Genomic DNA, 19,599 nt, shown 5'->3' with positions numbered 1-19,599 from the left:
AATCTTCAAAACATTGTGGCACAGACCTATAATCCCAGTGGCTCCAGAGGCTGAGGCAGGAAGATTGCAAATTCAAAGCCAGCCTCAGCAATTTAGTGAGGCCCTAAGCAATTTAGTGAGACCCTGTCTCAAAATAATAAATAAAAAGGGTTGGGGAATAAATAAAATAAATAACAAAGGTATAAATAAAATAAATAACAAAGGTTGGCTCAGTGATTAAGCACCCCTGGGTTCAATACCTGGTACTAAAAAAAAAAAAAAAATTATCCTTTTTTTAGCTGGGCTCAGTAGCAAATGCCTGTAATCCCAGTAATTTGGGAGGCTGAAACAAGAATATCACAAATTTGAGGCCAGCTTCAGCAAATTAGCAAGGCCCTCAGCAACTTACTGACTCTTTCTCAAGATAAAAAATAAAAAAGACTGGGCATGTAGCTCATTGGTAAAGTACCTCTTGGTTAAATGCCTGGTACACCGGGTGTGGTGGTGCATGTGTGTAATCCCAAGTGTTTGGGGAGGCTGAGGCAGGGGGATTTCAAGTTTAAAGCCAACCTCAGCAACTTTGCAAGGCCCTAAACAACTCAGTGAGACCCTCTCTCTAAATAAATACAAAAAAAGACTGAGTGGTTGAGTGTCCCTGAGTTCAATCCCTGATACAAACAAAAACAAAAACCTATCCTTTTCATAGGTTTATATCTGAATTATCTGTTCTGTTCCATTGATACATATGCCTGTTCTTTTGCTAGTATCACACTCTTGATTACCAGAACTTCATAGTAAATCTTGAAATTGTTTTAGTCCTTTGGATTTCCATTCTTGTTACGAATCCGCTCATCGTTTTGTTTGAAATACTGGGTATTTCATTGCTATTGTTGTGAATCTGTAAGTCAGTTTTGGGAGAATTGACATAACAATATTGAACTGTGAACGAGATATATTTCTCCATTTATGCATGCATTTAATTTTTAATTTTATTTATTCTAATCAGTTATATACATAACAGCAGAATGATCTTCTGTTCATTGTACACAAACGGAGCACAATTTTTGACTTCTCTGATTTTACCCAAAGTAGGGTTCAACCCCATTTGTGCAATCATACGTGTACCAAGGGTAATGATGTTCATCCCAGTCCACCATCTTTCTCCTACCCCCATGCCCCCTCCCCCGCTGCACTTAATTTCTCTTAGCAGTGTTGAACAGGTCTTAACATGTGTCTTGCTAAATTTATTCATGAGTATTATTTGTTTTGTATGTGGTGCTGAGAATCACTGAAACCCAGTGCATCACTCATGCTAGGCAAGTGCCCTACCATTGAGCCCTAGCCCCTGTAAATAATATTTTTTAAAATTTCTATTTCCAGTTGATTATTGCTAGTATACAGAAATTTAATTGATTTTTTTTACTTTATATTATACAAATCGTACTAAATTTTCCTTCTACTTTTAAGAGATTTTTCAGCATTTGGTATGTTACCTATAACATTGGTATATTATCTATAAATAAAGGTAGTTCTCTCTTTCTAGTTTATATGCCTTTTTTCTTGTCTTATTGTATTGGCTAGAATCTCTAGTACATTAAGCATGATATTAGCTATAAGTTTATTATAAGTGCCCTTTATTGGGTTGAGGAAACCCCTTTCTACCCTTCTGTTTGTAGAGCTTGTTTGTTTGTTTTAATACATCTTTGTTTATTTTTATGTGGTGTTGAGGAGTAAACCCAGTGCTTCACATGTGCAAGGCAAGCACTCTGCCACTGAGCCAACAACTCCAGCCCTATTTGTAGAATTTTTATTTGTGATTTTTTTTATCAAGAATGAGTGGTTAATTTTGTCAGGTACATTTTTTTCTGCATTTATTTAGAAGGTCATAATAATGTTTTTCCTTTATTCTGTGTACCTTACAATTTTTGAGTTTTTAATTATTAGGCTAACTTGCATTCGTGGGATTAACTCAAGTGTTTTTTTTGGGGGGGTACTGGGGATTTAATTTAGGGGTACTTGACCACTGAGCCACATCCCCAGCCCTATTTTGTGCTTTCTTTCTTTCTTTCTTTCTTTCTTTATTTTTAAGAGAGAGTGAGAGAGGGGGGGGCAGAGAGATAATTTTAATATTTATTTATTTTTTCTTAGTTCTCGGGGGACACAACATCTTCGTTTGTATGTGGTGCTGAGGATCGAACCCAGGCCGCACGCACGCTAGGCGAGCGCGCTACCGCTTGAGCCACATCCCCAGCCCCTGTATTTTATTTAAAGACAGGGTCTCACTGAGTTGCTTAGCATCTCACCATTGCTGAAGTTGGCTTTGAACTCTCAATCCTCCTGCCTCAGCCTTCTGAGCCGCTGGGATTACAGGCATGCACTACTGTGCCCAGAACTCACTTGGTTTTAATGAATTGTCCTGAATTCACTTTGCTAATACTTTCTGTTTGTTTGTTTGTTCGTTCGTTCATTCATTCATACATTTCAGTACTAGGAATTAAACTCAGGGATGTTCTACCACTGAGCTACATCCCCTATCCTTTTTATTTTTTTGTTTTGAGATGTGGGGACTTGGCTAAATTGTTCAAGCTAACCTTCAACTTCCAATCCTCTTGCCTCAACTTCCTGTTAGCTGGGATTACAGGCATGTACCACCATGCCTGGCTTGCTAATAGTTTTTATAAAAGGAGTTTTGTTATTGATTTTGAGGAGCATTGGTCTTTAGTTTTTGTCTGCTTTAAGTGTTATGTTAATTCTGGCTTTTTATTTTTTGGTACCAGGGATTAAACCCAGGGGCTTTAATCACTGAGCCACATCCCCAGCCCTTTTATTTTTTCTTTAGAGACAGGGTCTCAGTAAGTTGCTTAGGTCTTCACTAAGTTGCTGAGGCTGGCTTTGAACCTGTGATCCTCCTACCTCAGCCTCCTGAGCTGCTGGGCATTACATGTGTGTGCCACTGTACCCAACCCTATAATATGTAATAAAAGAGGGGTGTTCATATCTTTGATACTAATTGTGGCTTTGTATCTTCTTTTAGTTCTGCCAGTCCCCACCTTCCTACCCCACCCCCACCCCCACCCCCAGTGCTGGGGATGGAACCCAGGGCCTTGTACATGCCAGGCAAGCATTCTGCCTCTGAGCTGCACCTCCAGCTCCTCCTCATGTATTTGAAACTCTGCTATTGGATGCATATACATTTAGAACACTTACATGGTCTTGATAAATTGATCCCTTTATTATGATGAACTATTTCTTTTTACCTCTGTCTTATTCATTGTTTGATAGTCTACATTGAAATTAACATAGCCATTCCTGCTTTCTTTTGATTAACGTTTGCATGATATGTGTTTTCATCATTTTACCCTGTGCCTTTAAGCATAGCTTATACACAGTTTATAGCTGGGTCTGTTATCTTTTAAAATATTACAATCTCAGTTTTTTAACTGAATTTTAGTCTGTCCACATTTAGTGGTTATCTAATGTGGTTGGTATTAAAACTACCATCTTGCTACATTTTTTTTTCTGTGTATTCTTTATATTTTATTTCATCATTTCCTAGCTCTTTTTATTTTTGAGGATTCCATTTTATCTCCACATTTCCCTTATTACCTATACCTCTTTGTTGTAATTGTAGTGGTTGTTCTTAGGTAGTAGAGAAAAGCTTTTGGATTGAAGATATCAAGAGTATTTTATTTTGGTTTAGGTGGATAATATCTTTACATAACCATATTAAAATTAGAATTAATAAATTATTAAAATATTAGTGCATTTTAAAATAACAATAGGCCCACTTCATGTTAATATATGTGATTTTATTTAAAAAACAAAAACCAAAAAACCTCTCCCTAAAAAGCTTTCTTAGCCTTTGTTCAATTGATGTAATGTTGTGTCGTGTTATTTGTCAAGATCCTCACCTTACCTGAGATAAGGCTCTGCCTCTTATGTTATTCCATGTTAGAATGACTCCAAAATAGGCTAGACTTGAACTCATTAAAGTTGTGTTCAAAAAATCCATTTTTAAAATACACACAGAATGTACCAACCTTTTTATTTTTTTAATGTTGTACATGGACACAATATCTTTATTTTGTCTATTTATGTGGTACTGAGGATCGAACCCAGTGCCCCACGCATGGTGAGGCAAGTGCTATACCACTGAGCCACAACCTCAGCCCCAAAAGATCAATTTTTGTTTTAATTTTCCTTTTTTGGGGGGGCTGGGGATGTGGCTCAAGTGATAGCATGTTCGCCTGGCATGTGTGCGGCCCGAGTTCGATTCTCAGCACCACATACAAACAAAGATGTTGTGTCCGCCGAAAACTAACTAACTAAATACTCTCTCAGAAAAAAAAAAAAAATTCTCTCTCTCTCTCTCTCTCTCTTTTAAAAAAAATAAATTTTCCTTTTTTTAATTTTTGAAAATATTTTAAATAATTGTTAAATATTTTTGCATTACAATTTATATAGAGCACAATTTTTCACATCTCTGGTTGTACACCAAAAGATTAATTTTTGTTTTTAAGATGACTGTGATCTCAATGGGATATAATATAACTAAGTAAAGGTTTAGGATTATTAAAAACAACAACAACAACAACACTTTCCATAGCTACTTGCGGTGGCGCATCTGTGATCCCAGTGGCTTGGGAGGTTAGGCAGGAGGATTGCAAGTTCAAAGCCGGCCCATTTAGGGAGATTACATAAGAAAATTTTCAAGTATCTTTAATGTCTGACTTCACGAGACTGCAGATTTTTTCTATATGATTGTGCAGATTGTGCATTCCCTAATATATCGTATAGCCTCTGGAAAATGCTACCATACACTTGTGAGATAATGCAAATGGAAGAGACAAATAACATCTTAGTTTTGTTATGAAAATAATTTTGACCTTTTGAATCCTCAGAAGGGTCTTGGGATCCCAGGGATATTTGGACACATTTGACTGTTGCTCTGTGTTTGCAGTATGCATCTTTGACTTATCATAGTCTCTCTTTAAAATTACTTAACATATAATTTAAGGTCCTGAGAAGATACTTCCAAGCTTACTTTTTTGTGTATGTGCTATTGTTTTTATACACTTTTTATACATATATTATACAGCTCTTCAATATTTTTTGCCATAATCAATTATCTTTTAATGTTTTATTATTGTATTACACCTATATATGATAGTGGCATTCATTAAGGACTTTTTGGGTTTTTTTGAGATGACATCTCTCTATGATACCCAGATTGGGCCTCAAAACTCCTGTGCTCAAGCCATCCTCTTGCCTTGCCTCAGCCTCCTAAGTAGCTTGGAATACAGGTACACATCACCACGCCTGGCTTAAAGACTATTTTATTTATTTATATATACATACATACACACATACATTCTATGGATTTAACCAGGGGTATTTACCCCTGAGCTATATTCATAGCACTTTTTAATTTTTATTTTGAGATATGATCTCAGTAAGTTGTTTAGGGCCTTGCTGAATTGCTGAGAATGGCCTCAAACTTGTAATCCTCCTGCCTCAGTCTCCAAGTCACTGGGATTACAGGTGTGTGTTACCTTGTCTGGCTTTTAAAAACTTTTTAAAATGGGAATAGTCCACTGTATTTGCTCACAAATTTACCATTTCCAGTGCTTTTGATCCCTTTTCTATAGACTCAAATTTCCATCTAGTATTATTTTCCTTTTGCTTGTGGAGTTCCTTTAATTTTTTGGGGTGTGTGTGTGTGTGTGTGTGTGTGTGTGCGCGCGCGCAGGTCTATGGGTGGTATAGTCTCTGCTTTCTTGTATTTAGAAGTGTTGCTGGGGCAGTGGTGCAAGCCTGTAATCCCAGCAACTATCAATTCCAGGCCAGCATTAGCAATTTAGTGAGACCTTGTCTCAAATAAAAAGGACTGGGAATGTAGCTCAGTGACAGAATGCCCCTGGGTTCAATCCCCAGTACCAAAAAACGGGGGGGGGGGGGGGGGGGAGGGTAGTGTTTGTTTTGGGGGCTGGGGATGTAGCTCAGTGGTAAGACTGCTTGCCTCGAATGTGGAAGACCTTGGGTTTGATCCCTAGCACGGAAAAAAAAAAAAAGTATTTATTTTACAAACTGTAAAGTTTCACTCATCCCAATTGATCCCTCAGGGATCACATTCTGAATAGGATTTTTTATTGTTATTTTGTGTTTGTTTTTTGTGGTACTGGGGATTGAACCCAGGGCCTTGTTTATGCTAGTAAGTGCTCTACCACTAAATGCACCTCTGGTGCTTTTTATTTTATTATGAGACAAGGGTCTTGCTAAGTTACCCAGGCCAACCTGTAATTTTTGATCCTCTCCTCGGCCTCTTGAGAAGCAGGGATTATAGATGTGTGCCACCACATCCAGCTCTGAATAGATTTAACAAAATTGTTTTATATATTTTGCCCAGTTTCTAGTTTCTTACAGTGGGTGGTTAAATCGCCCATTCATTTTGACTAGAAGTGGAAGTCTTGTTTTGATTTTTATTGAAGATCATAAGCAGCAGTGGTTATATAAATTCTGATTCTGCATTTGCCAGGATTTCTGAGGACATTGTATATCATTCAGTATCCCCTCTGTAATATAGCACTTCAGCAATGAGCTGTATAATAGGTTTTTGTTTTTTGTTGTTTTTTTTGTTTGTTTGTTTGGTTTTTTACTTTTTGCTTTGTGTGCAAAGAAAACCAGTCAAGATTTGTATCATTAGTTTTATTGAGGTAGAGTTGACATGTTTGCATTCCTGCTTTCTACTATTTTTTTTCTTTTTATTCCTCCTATTTTGCTTTCTATTTATAAAAGCAGTAGTCTATGCCCCTGGATCAAATTTTTTCTCTTTCCTTCTTCATTCCCTTTTGTTCCCTTTTCTGTATTAGGTATTTTAGATTACATGAAGTAGAAATATTATAATTACTTTTAAATTACTGAGTTAGAAAGATTTACAAAAAAAAAAAAAAAAAAAAAAGACTCTCAACAGCATGGACAGGCCTCATAGTGAAAGGAATCAGCCATAGAGCCAAACTCCTTGTCCCCTCAGAAATGGGTGACTCTCTTTTCTATTCATATTTTCCCTAATTTGTCTCTATGGACAGAGCCTCTGCTGCTCTATTAGCTATCTGTAGGGACTCCTCTCCTAGAATCCTGGGTGCTATTCTTTCTCTCCTGCTCTTTCATCCTCTTTACTAAAGCTGACATTCCAAAGGAGAGTGTCTGATTCATTTAATGACCTGTTGTGCCAGGCCACCTTCTAGTCATTAGCAGTTGAGAGATACTCTGTTCTTTGATCATGTACCACACTTCACTAACTGGAGTCGTGGTACAAAGTATGCCAGCCTATAAAACTTGTCACATTTGTAATAGCAGACACTCAGGATTATCCATTCTCCTCTCCTTATGATATAGTAATTCACTTTTTAATTTATTAAGAACAATTATTAAATTGACTTTTCCCTTAAACCAGTCAACTTTATAATTATAGATTAAGACTTGTATGAATTACTGATCTCATTCCTAAAATGTTGGGGGTAGTCATCTTAATTTTTATTCTTAGGCACAAAACAAAGGACAGTTTTCAGTACCTTTTAGCTGCAACTTAAAATAAACACATGATACTGATTGTTGGTCCAAGAAAGCCCATCTGTTAAGAGACTGTGAAGAGAAAATTTAAATGTTCCCATTCTTGTTAGCATCTCTAAATTTGGAGGAAGAAGAGGTTGAAGCTATGAGCTTAAATGAGGCTTTTGGATTTTCACCCCTACCTGGGTTTGAATTCTGGCTTTACCATTTCCTAGTGATAGATGATTATGTTTTCTAAACTTTATGGTTTACTCATGAATAGGAAAAAAATTAAAAAAAAAAAAAAACACCATGGATGGAGGTGCGGTTGTGCCCCAGCAGTAGAGCACTTGCTCTATGGGTTCGATCCTCAGCACCATATAAAAATAAATAAATAAAATAAAGGTATTGTGTCCAACTACAACTAAAACAACAACAATAAAATTGTATTTTTTAAAATCACTATGGGGGGATGTGGCTCAAGTGGTAGTGCGCTCGCCTAGCATGCATGAGCCACTGGCTTCGATTCTCAGCACCACATAAAAACAAAATAAAGATATTGTGTCCACCTAGAACTAAAAAAATATTTTTAAAAAAACACTATGGTTGTTAGAATTCAGTAATAGAATATCTGTAAAGCATTTAGCAGAGCCTGACATATAAGAAGTACTTAATATATTAGCCCATCATCTCTAGATCATTATGTCTTATTAATATAAGGGTTACTATAGTCTTAACAGTAAGCTCTTAGTGCAAATGAAAAAAAAAAAAACCTAACATTTCTTTTTCTTTTTCTTTTTTTTTTTTTTTTTTAATTGGGAATTGAACCCAGGAGTACTTCACTAACCACTGAATTACATCCCCAGTTTCTTTTTCTTTCTTCGGTACCAGGGGTGCTTAGCCACAGAGCCACATCCAATCCTTTTTAATTTGAGACTAGGTCTTGTTAAGTTGCTTTTAGAACCTTGTTAAATTGCTGAGGCTGGCTTTGAACTTGCAGTCTTCCAGCCTCAGCCTCCTTTTTCTCTGCCTATTATCTATTTATTTGTTTGTTTGTTTTTGTGATGCTGGGGATTGAACCCAATGCCTCACGCATGTGAGGCAGACGCTCTACCGTAGAGCCCCAGCCCAAGCCCTCTATTTATAATTTTTAACAGTTTTGTCTGTGAGATGGGGAAACAAGATTGTTGGGAAAAAAAAGTTAATGAAAAAAAATATGTAAAGCACACAGGAAAATGCCTGATATGTGGTAAATAGGTATAAATTGCTATTGCTTGACATTGACTCCTAGCAGTTGAATATTTAAATAGCAGACTCCTGTGGCCAAATGGGCTAGTCTTTTCATTGTTGAATATAAATTTGTTTCTTTATAGCAAGTTTATAGTATACCTTGTCTCCACTGCCTGGGCAGTCTTGTAGAATCCAGATGTTAGAGATGAGTGAGCTGAAGGACATGGTCTACAAATAATCTGTGTTTTCATTTTGATGGACACAGAATTTCTGTTGCCAGCCCTCATTTGGTGGTGCTTTGACAGGAAAAATGTCTTGAAATTTTTACAAAACTGATTTTTTCCCATTCCCACTGAAATGTCCTTTTTGGAAGATTAGAGGTGCTAGCAATGTGAGAGTAGGGTATAAGAAAGGCAATTTGAATTGAGACTTTGGGTTTTAGCTCAACAAATCCAGCAGGCAAGGAAATTTTAAAAGTTTTGAAGAGAGTCTTGCTGTTTGTTGAAGCTGGCCTGGAATCCCAGGCTCAAGTGATCTTGTCTCAGCTTTCCTAGTAAAACTATAGGCATGCCCCACTGCCCCGAGCTCTGGCAAGGCATTTCCTAATCTGTCACTTCTTTTAAAGGGAAAACTCATTTTGGATTTATATTCCTTTAAGGAGTAAGAGTAATGTTTTCTTTCCATTTTTAGGTTAAATAGTCTTGTCAGTGTGTTTATTGATTATTTGCATTACTTGAGAAGTCTATTCATGTCCTAAATCTTTTGTGTGTGTGTGTGTGTGTGTGTGTGTGTGTGTGTGTGTGTGTGTGTGTGTTACTGGGGATTGAACTCAGGGCCTTGTGCATGCAAGACAAACACTCTACCAACTGAGCTATATCCCCAGCCCTTAAATCTCTTTTTTTAGTGAAGACTTATCTTTGAATAGAAAGGACACTAAACTTGAACCAAATGTTTTCTTCCCAGTATTTTTCATTTTGTAAATTATCTTTCACCATTGATTATGCTTTTTTTTTTTAAGCACCACAGAAACTTTATTTATTTTTTCCTTGTACCAGGAGCACTCTACCACTGAGCTACATCCCCAGTTCCTTTTTTTTTTTTTTGAGAGAAGGAGGCTGGGGATGTGGCTCAGTGTAAAGTGCTTGCCTAGTATGCTTGAGGCCCTGGGTTCAAATCCCCAAGCACCAAAAAAAAATTTTTTTTTTTTTTGAGAGAGGGTTTTACTAAGTTACATAAGCTGGACTCCAACTTAAGATCCTCCTACTCAGCCTCCCCAGTCATGAGGATTACAGGTGTATGCCATCAGGCCCACCTGACACATAAAAATTACAGGACTGGGGTTGTAGCTCAGTAGGGGCGTACTTGCCTAGCATGTGTGAGGCACTGGTTCGATTCTTAGCACTGCATATAAATAAATAAAATTTTACATATTAGTGAGGTACCATGGTAATGTTTTACTACATTGCTGCACAGAAACTTTTAATTTTAATGTAATAAGTTTATAAATTTTTTTTCTGAAAAATACTATCTCATATGGTTAGAAAAAATTTCTGGTGTTATAAAGCATATCATATAGTTCACATGTAGATGGGTCCATTTAATAAACATTTTTCCTTATAAATAGAAGATGATTATCAAAGGGTTTGAAGAATCTGTGCAAGTTAACATAAGCCTGAGGTTCTAACTCCATAACAATAGTTGGCAAGCCAGTCAAGTTCTTTACCACTAAGCTACATCCCCAGCTGTGCTAGGTCTTTTTTTTTTTTTTTTTAAAGAGAGAGTGAGAGAAGAGAGAGAGAGAGAGAGAGAGAATTTTTTAAATATTTATTTATTTTTTAGTTCTCGGCGGACACAACATCTTTGTTGGTATGTGGTGCTGAGGATCGAACCCGGGCCGCACGCATGCCAGGCGAGCGCGCTACCACTTGAGCCACATCCCCAGCCCTGTGCTAGGTCTTTTATGTACAGTATTCTCAGTACTCAACTTCAAACTAAATAGTATTATTGTCTGCTTTTGGTAAATGAGTAAAGTGAGGCTCAAAGAAGTAAAATGGTTCTGGGGTATAATTCCGTTGGTTGAGTGCTTGCCTAGCATTCACAAGGCCCTGGTTCAATCCCTAGCACCACCAAAAATAAAAGAAGAAGAAGAAATAAAATGATTTGCTTAGAGTCACAAAGCTAGTTAGTGGTTGGATTAGAATTTTAACTCAAGCTGGTGCGGTGGTGCACACCTGTGATCCCCAGTAGCTCTGGAGGCCGAGACAGGAGGATCTATAGCTCAAAACCAGCCTCAGCAAAAAGTGAGGTTCTAAGAAACTCAGTGAGACCCCGTCTCTAAATACAAAATATGGCTGGGGATGATGTTGCTCAGTGGTCAAGTCAAGCGCCCCTGAGTTCAATCCCTCGTACCAAAAAAAAAAAAAAAAGAATTTTTTAACTCAAGTCTGCCTAATTTCAAAGTATATATTTTTTCTACAGAGCTTTGCTTGAAATTTCAAATATACTGATCCTAAAAGTTAAATTTTATCTTTACTAGAATTTGAGAAGATAGTCTGTAGCCTAAATTGCTCTTGGTACCTGAAAGAGTAATAGCAAAGATAATGAGAAATATGTAAACTAGTTGAAAGAAGGTCTTCATTGTCTAGGATGGTGGTTTTCAGAGTGGGGTTCTCAGACCAGTAGTATCAGCAACTCTGAGAATATTTCAGGAATGTGTATCCTTAGGCCCTATCCCAGATCTACATAATCAAAAATGGATATATACCATCAATCTGTCTTAAAATCCATCCAATTTGATATAAGTCATATTAAAATTTGAGAGTCATTGGTCTAGAGAAATTAGGCTAAAATCTCAACAAGCAGAAATAAAATACTAAGTCTTAGCCCTTAAGTGCAAAACTAGCATTATCACATATTGGCAAGAACACGATGTCACATGGGAGCTAGTCGAATGAGTAAGCATTTATGGCTAATATATCTCCCTGAACCACAACTTCCCATCTCTGAAATGATGTTAATAACATCTCTATGTAAGATTTTTTTTACATTTTTAATTTTAATATAATAAGTTTATAAATGTGCCTAGTACATGCCAGACTCCCAGGTATTTTAGAAATTGTCTCTAGCAATTTTTCTTGTTAGCAAGGAGCACCCACCTCCATCTGTTCTAAACTCCTCTTGTTACTTGAATGTTTTTTGCTATCTTTTTGTCTCTGGACCTTGTATTAGCTCTTTCTTTTGATACCCAACCTCCTACTCTTTACCTCACTAATTTCTATACATCCTTCAGATCCCTGTTACGGTTTACTTCCCTTGGATAGGCTTTCCCTTATCCCCACTTCCCAGTCTCAGTAGCAGCCTATATTTCTTCTATCATTTTATTTATCACACTGTTTTAGAATCACCTGTCTCCTGTATAAACTTCACTGAAGGCAGGTACAGTGTCTTGTTCATGCCATATTCCTATGGACCAATTCCTTATGTATTGCAGGAGGTAATAAGTATTGAATGAATGAATAGTGGCTGCCATTGCTGCTTCACCATCATCATCTAAGAGCAAGCTCCCTACTCTGGCTTGTAGCTTTTGTGCCAACTGCTTGTGATAATCACAAGGAGATATTATTGGGACTGGTGCCTGTTTTCTCTCCCTAAAAATAATTACTTTGACCTAGGCTGACATAGTAGTTCCTAACCATGATCCCTCTGTATCACAGGTACCTCGGGGGAGCTGTATGCTTTGATGAATCGGCAGCATCCTTCGGATCTCACCATGCGGTGAGTGGGTAATTAGAGGGAAGAAAAGGGTAAAACTTGGCTGCAAGGGGAATGTGGTGGGGAGCTGGGGTTGTAATTGTTGGGGTTGTAATTTCAGAGGTGGAAAATGAAACCTTGCAGTAGAATGAAATAAGAACTATACTGAATTTCAGGGAACCTGGGTTCTAATACTAGCTTAGCAATATTTAACTAGCCGTGTGATTTTGAACAAGTCACTTCACTTCTTTAGTCATCAGTAGATGTTGGACTAATTGATGTCAAAAGATCTTTCTAGTTCCAAAATCTGGATTCTTGATGCAGTGCAGCTTTACAGATTGATTTCAGTCACTCACAAACCTTAGAGTCATCTTTGACTCCTATTTCTTCCCATATTAAATCCATTAGCAAATCCTATTGGCTCTATGTACATATCGAAAATCTGACCATTTCACCTGGATTATTGCAAGAATCCTAAATATTTCCCTTTTTACCCGGGCACAGTAGCAACACATCTGTAATCTCAGTGGCTCGGAGGCTGAGGCAGGAGGATCACTGAGTTCAAAGCCAACCTCAGCAATTTAGTGAGGCATAAGCAACTCAGTGAGACCCTGTCTCTAATAAAATACAAAATCGAGCTAGGGATGTGGCTCAGAGGTCCCTGAGTTCAATCCCTGGTACCCAAATAAGATAAAATAAAATTTCCCTTCTTCTGCCCTTGCCTGTCTACTGTTCTCAAACTCAGCAGCCAGAGAGTATGAATAAAATTCTCTGCTTTGCTTGATAACTTCTCGTATTCTATCTTCCCATCCTCACAGTCCTCTCCAAAGGCCTGTGTGCTTTGGCCTAAGCTCTCCAACCTCATCACCTACTACTCTTGCTGTTGCTCACTCTGTTCTGATTACACTGCTTCCTTTTTGTTTTTAAATGTCAGAAATGTTTTCCCTTCAGGGCCTTTATACTCATGTTTCCTCTATAGTTGTCAAAATCATAGCGTTTCTCAAAAATCAAGGCAGTGTTGGGCTCAAGGTGTAGCTCAAGTGATAGAGTGCTTGCTTAGCATGTGCAGGGCCTTGCTTAGCATGTGCTGGGGCAAAACAACAACACCAAAAATATATGCAGTGTACTTGTTACTAAATAAATTTTGGAGTCAGATGTGAATTCAGATCCAAGCTCTTTTCTTTACCGTGCTATATGACCTTGCACAACTTAACATGAGGCTTAATTTCCTTACTTGTACGGGAATTAAATGAGAATACTTTCCCAGAGGATTTCAGTAGCATTCAGTGAAATGAGGTATTTAAAGAATTCAGCAAGTACTTGCATATAGTGACAGGTAAACATCAGGTATAGATGTTTAGGTCATGACTCCAAGGATTCTAAGTCATTAAGTTGAGGAAAGAAGGGTTAAGAATTTACATCTTTTTAAATCATTTGCTAGGTGGTTATTAGTACAGTTTTGGAGTTGAGATTGGGGTCAGATTATCTCAGTCTTAGAATCCTCACCCAGCACATGACTAAAGGAGACTCTCAGAAAACTTTACTGTGAAGTGGGTGTAGTGGCTCCAATCTCCCTTTGTAGGCTGAGACAAAAGGATTGCAAGTTTGAGGCCAGCCTCAACAATTTAACAAGTCCCTGTCTAAAAATAAAAATTAAAAGGGTTGAGGATGTGGCTAAATGGTAAAGTGCCACTGGATTCAGTCTCCAGTACTGGAAGAAGAAAGAAAGAAATTTTGAGTCTGTGCTTGTAGTTATTCAGTCTCTAAACTTGAGATGTAAAACTCACATTATGACTTACCTTCTCTGGGAATTTTATTCTAATTTTAACTGCTGTGTCCTGAGCAACCTTGCAACCTTGAGCTATGTGACAGTGAGATCCTGTTAGAGGTACAGGTCTGATGTAAGCAATGAAATACTTCTGAAGGAAGTAAATTTTTTAAACACTATTATATATTAGTTTTCCTTGGAACATTATGTATGTGGCACATCCCACCACAATACCTATGTGGGAATTAGGTAGCTTTGAAAGTTGGAAGGAAATAGTACTTATGATGTGGCTTTTATATAATTAAAATAGTATAAAATCTCTAAAATTATGAGAATCAAAATATAAAATTAATTTCTGATGAAGTTAAAATATTCTTAAAATAGTTGTGCTGGCTTTTTTTATATGTAGCCATTTCAGCTAAAATATTCTTCCTGTTTTTATTCTCTCTTGGTAGAAATTACGCCCGGTTCCGACAGAAACCTCTGCAAAGATACAGTCTGAATCAGTGGGTTGACAGGAACAAACGAAGCCACCATCGGTTCCAACGTCTCCCTGACTTGTACAGTCCATTTGTCTCATCACATCAGCAATGAAAGTCCCTATCCAGGGTCCTGTCCAGAGCAGCATCTCATTTTCTTCTGCTGTTTTTTGCTTCATATATTTTGAATTTATTTTTCACAAGATTTTTATTTAAAGAACTTGTCACCTTTCGGAAATACTTGTTGCTGACTTGAATTTTTTTTTTTTTTTTTTTTTTTTTTTTTTTTTTTTGGTATGAAGACACTCCTGATTTTGTGTGCCTGTCTGTGTATTGTGTATAAGCAGTGTTAAGGTGATATATATTTTTTTAATTTTTTATTTAAGTTGAAGGTGGCTGCCTCCTGAAAGCCAACATGAAGCTAAAATACCCAGGCTCAATAAAACACCCACCTGTATACAGGCAGAGGTGAAGTCTACTTCTGGTGCCCCAAAGAAGTCAATCTTTTAATCTACTGTAAGGAATAGGTTCTTTACCAGGCTATGTGCCAGTGTTAATTATTGTTGATGACTTGTGAATGGATATATGTCACTTTTTACAATCCCTCTTTTTAAATTTGAATCTCTGAATACCTGTCAGTATTTTAAAGTTGGCAATTCAGGACATTCTAAGTAGAATAGAATAGGAGAAAAATCCTGTTAAAGGATAAATTGAAAATGTAAATCCTTTCCTTTCTGTACCTATTAGCTACTCTTCTCCTTCCCATGTTGGGGTGTCGGGGATAGAACCCAGGGCTTTGCACATGCTAGGCAAGCACTCTACCACTGAGCTACAGCCCCAGCCCAGTTTTTATTATTATTTTTTGATTTTTCATTCTGTTAAACTTATTTTGCACATAGTGTTTACAAATCTTATACATCTTAACTCTGACAGAATACTGCTGACTAACCTCTGTTAAATACCTTGTGGTCTTGTGACTGTCTTCTGTCCTCCTTCAAGGATTTTTTTTTTTTTTTTGTCCCCCACCCCCAGTGGCCACTCTGCTCTCTAGGGTTCTTAAAGCAGTATTTATATATCCTTTTTGACATGGTTATGCCTCTTTTGAACGGCCTCCTTGCTCTCTTTATTGAAGAGCTGCCCAATGTCATTGAGATGTCAGTTGGTCTTTAGTTTCATCTGCTGAATCCTAACTTTATGAGTACTAGCCAAGGAGCCTTCCTCCTGTGGGAGATACTTTGGAATTATTACTCGTTTCCATTATTGGTTAACAGGTGCCTTTAGACCCTGAATATTACCATCTCCTCTTTTTTCAGGCCTGGATGTATACCTTCACATAACTATTCAAGTGGGTCTAATGGTATTGTGATTGAGCATGTGCACAAAAGCATTACCTGATCATAAGGTTTGGTGTTCTAACCAAAGCTGACAGACTTTGTGCATCTGTCTTAATGAACATCTTAGAAATTTGCTATTCTCTCTTTACAGACAGCTCTAGACATTATTTTAGGAAGTTTTGCAGTCTGGCATTCATGCTGCTGCTGTTCACTCTGTGAAAGTTGTTCATAGTTGCTGTAGCCTCTCTGGTTGTATTGTTTTATCAGCCCTATATTTGTATGTGAGTAACCCATCTTAAACATTCTACCCACTTTAGAAATGGACTTGGGAGAAGACTAGTCATTCAAGCCTCCAATAAATTTGGATAGATATCCCTAAGTGTTTACTGTTTTTAACCAATCAAGGACTCTCTTTTCCTTGGATGTTTGTTTTAGATTCTGGAAGTAAAATGCAATGAAGAAATTCCATTTAAAGGCAGTAGTCTAAATCTGTATTTCAGTTGGCATAATTGGCATTTACTTAACTGGTCACTTCTCCAGGATGTTCTAAATTAGCCTAATGGAGTGAGACATGCCAAACCCACCTTTGAGACCAAAGTGTAGTTAAAATTAAATGTAGCTGGAATAGCTAGCATTGTAGCAGTCTAGTTCCCACAAACAACCCAGGAGTGAAAAGACAGCATTTTTGCTTAGGCAGAACTCTAAGATTCATATTCCTGTCCTGGTACTGGAGGGTTTACGACTGAATGTGTAATAGGAGCATTGCCTTTGCCAAATTAAATGAGTGACAGGTTAACTAGACAATGTGACAATCACATTTCCTCTTAGCTCATATAATTCTGTTTTTCCAAAGCTTTAGCAGCTTAATTAAATCTTTTGGACTGGGGGAGGAGAGAGTTGTTTTCTAGTGGTTAACATGGTATTCTTTAAGATAAAAAAAGCCAAAGAAAACTCATTATCTGGCATATTTGCCTTAAAGATGGTAGTGGGTAGAATCTGGAGTTTTAATCTTTTCAGAGCTACAAATCTCTTGTATTTGGTGTTGCCCTCTAAGTCTAGTATTTCAGGTGGAATTCCTGCTGTATTTTTAAGTTTGAGTAATCTTTATGTGCATTTAACTGCCTACCTAACTTTCTTCATCCATGATGACATTATCACCACAGGGGGTCTTGACAAAGCAGAGTAAAAATGTGCTGTTTAAATAGTTTACTTATAAGTAAGGAGCCTGAAATAACCTGTAGTTCTGCATCTAATACAGGCCCTGATTTACTTGCATTGTTGTCAGGATCAATTATGAAACTGAAGTTTTGGTGCCTCCTCTGTATCATGTTTTTTCCCTGTAGCAGTTGTGTTTAATGTCATTAAAAAGAAATAAAAGTTCTTGTCAGTGGCATATGTACTGTGGCCGTCTGTTGCGGGCTTTGGAGGAGGGTTATTTGCTTTCCTTTTTTGCGTAGGTAGATTAGTGGGATATGGGAAGGGGGTGGCATTTAATAGAATATGGTTCTGGGAAGGCAAGGGTGCTTTGCTCCTTTTTCTCTTGAGGGTAAATTACAGTGTTGAAAAAGGTGTCCCAGCAGTTAAGAAATGTTGAAAATGATTGGGATTTGCAGCTACGTATGATGCATGTCAGGAGCCTGACATAGGGAGAGCCTGAAATATCACTGTGCTGCTGTTTTTGCAGAAGGGGAAGATGGCTCAGCCCTCATCAGGCAGGCAGGATGCCTTGCTCATTTCCCATGGCTGTGTGGCTAGCTGGTATAGCTCTGCTTTTCCAGAGCTGGCACTGGTTAATGAAGAAGCCATACTACTCCATGACAGTCTCCCTTTGAAGATGTGAGAAACCAGAATCAATAGTACAAAATTGATGAGTGTTCTTCATATATATATATATATATATATATATATTATTGATGGACCTTTATCTATTTTTTTATATGTGTTGCCAAGAATCAAACCCAGTGCCTCACACATGCCAGACAAGCACTCTACCACTAAGCCACAACCCTAGCCCCTTGATGAGTGTTCTTAACCCAACTTTTCTAGAAACTTCTGCTCTAAGAACCTGTGGTAAAGGTTGGATGAGTGTGGATAGATGTGGGAGAGATAGTTTTCCTTAGATCCTGAATTTTAGACTTACCCCCAGGAGCAAAGATAAAAGATCACGGAATAATAGCTGGTCACCTATATTAGCCAATGCTTTTAAAATCTCAACTCATGCTTAGAAAATAGAGAGCAATATATTTGGACAGGCTCACTTGAATGCTGTTCTGTAAGTTATGTAAGTGCATATATTCTAAACCAAGAGAGTCCAGGCAAGAGGCTTAATATAAATGTGTTAAGTATTTAGCTACTGGATACTCTTTGTCTCAGTCTGAGGTACTGGACCTACACATACCCATTGTGTTCTTGTCAGGTGTTGATATCCTTTGGTAATTATTTCCTTTTTAGCAATGTGTTACTCTGTAGGCGGCAAAGGTTTCAGAGAACAGAATGAATTATCTGAAATGGTGGTGCTCCTTACCCTCAGTTCATTGGTTATGGAAAAAGGAGAAATGGACCTTGTCTAAGACTTAGGAATGGACTCATTCTCTAACAAGATCCCTTTTGAGCTTTCACAGAAAGGGAAACTAACCACCTAAAACTAGGAAGCTGAATTCCCTGTTTTTCATAGTGTTCTTTCCCGTTTTTGTCCTCTTTTCTAAGAGAGAACAGAATTATTCCTAAGCTGAGTCCAGGGTATGCTTGCTTTGTATGCTAGAGCACCTGTCAGGAAAAAATTTCCACTTGTCACCAGGAAGTGTCAGTTGGTCACTTTTGGAATTCCTTAATGAACAAGCTCCTGCCTTGTCATTCCTTCCCACCTGCTCTCTTCTTATAACAACTGGAACATGCCATAGACAGATAATCTAGCCTTCCCCAGCACCCACTGAGAAGGAAGTGGAATGTGATCTTTGGGTAATTTTGAATGCAGTACAAATGATAATCTTGGAATGTTGTTATCACTAAGGAACCATTTGTATACAAAGATCTTCAATTTAGCTTCAAGCCACATTTGCATGCTTAGGAATATTTTTTTATTGGTACGGCTGGAGCTGGAGGAGGCAGTGTCCATTTATAGAAGTAATTTGTTCTTGGGGGCTACTTCTTAAAAGCATAATTCAAAAATTGCCAAATAAGTTTAAAGAGGGTGAGAAAGAAGAAATCTGAAACATAAATGCATTGGCAACTGCTGGGCACAATGGTGCACGCCTCTAATCCCAGCGGCTAGGGAGGCTGAGGCAGGAGGATGAGGAGTTCGAAGCCAGTCTCAGCAAAAGCGAGGTGCTAAGCAACTCAGGGAGACTCTGTTTCAAAAAAAAAAAAAAATAGGGCTGGGGATGTGGCTCAAGTGGTCAAGTACCAGTCAATGGTACCCCCTGCCCCCCCCCAAAAATGGATTGACAAGATGCTGCAGATTTCTGTAAAAAGTTGAATTAGAAATTTTTTTAAAGGATTCTAGAGGAAGCCC

General features: G+C 37.7%; 1 protein-coding gene and 1 long non-coding RNA gene across 6 annotated transcripts in view; both read left to right on the top strand.

Moving 5' to 3' along the window:
- S100PBP (S100P binding protein) overlaps positions 1 to 15,818 on the top strand; it is a 40,007-nt gene extending 24,189 nt beyond the window's left edge. For 4 of the 5 annotated variants that reach the window (XM_081306912.1, XM_081306909.1, XM_081306911.1 and 1 more), the window contains 2 exons: positions 12,471 to 12,531; positions 14,731 to 15,818. In XM_081306912.1, coding sequence (XP_081163038.1) covers positions 12,471 to 12,531; positions 14,731 to 14,790 — 121 coding nt within the window. In that variant the 3' untranslated portion in view covers positions 14,791 to 15,818. The remainder of the gene's footprint in view (positions 1 to 12,470; positions 12,532 to 14,730) is intronic. The other variant, XR_014023611.1, reaches the window with a different exon arrangement.
- Positions 9,964 to 10,904, top strand: LOC308656159. Its single transcript, XR_014023612.1, has 2 exons — positions 9,964 to 10,508; positions 10,711 to 10,904. It is a non-coding gene; the product is annotated as an uncharacterized lncRNA (long non-coding RNA).
- Positions 15,819 to 19,599: the final 3,781 nt, after the last annotated feature.

Source organism: Spermophilus citellus, assembly GCF_964194105.1.
Source record: "Spermophilus citellus genome assembly, chromosome: 9".
Classification (NCBI taxonomy): Eukaryota; Metazoa; Chordata; class Mammalia; order Rodentia; family Sciuridae; genus Spermophilus; species Spermophilus citellus.
The sequence above is the reverse complement of the archived record's forward strand: the minus strand, read 5'-3'. Positions and strand labels throughout refer to the sequence as shown.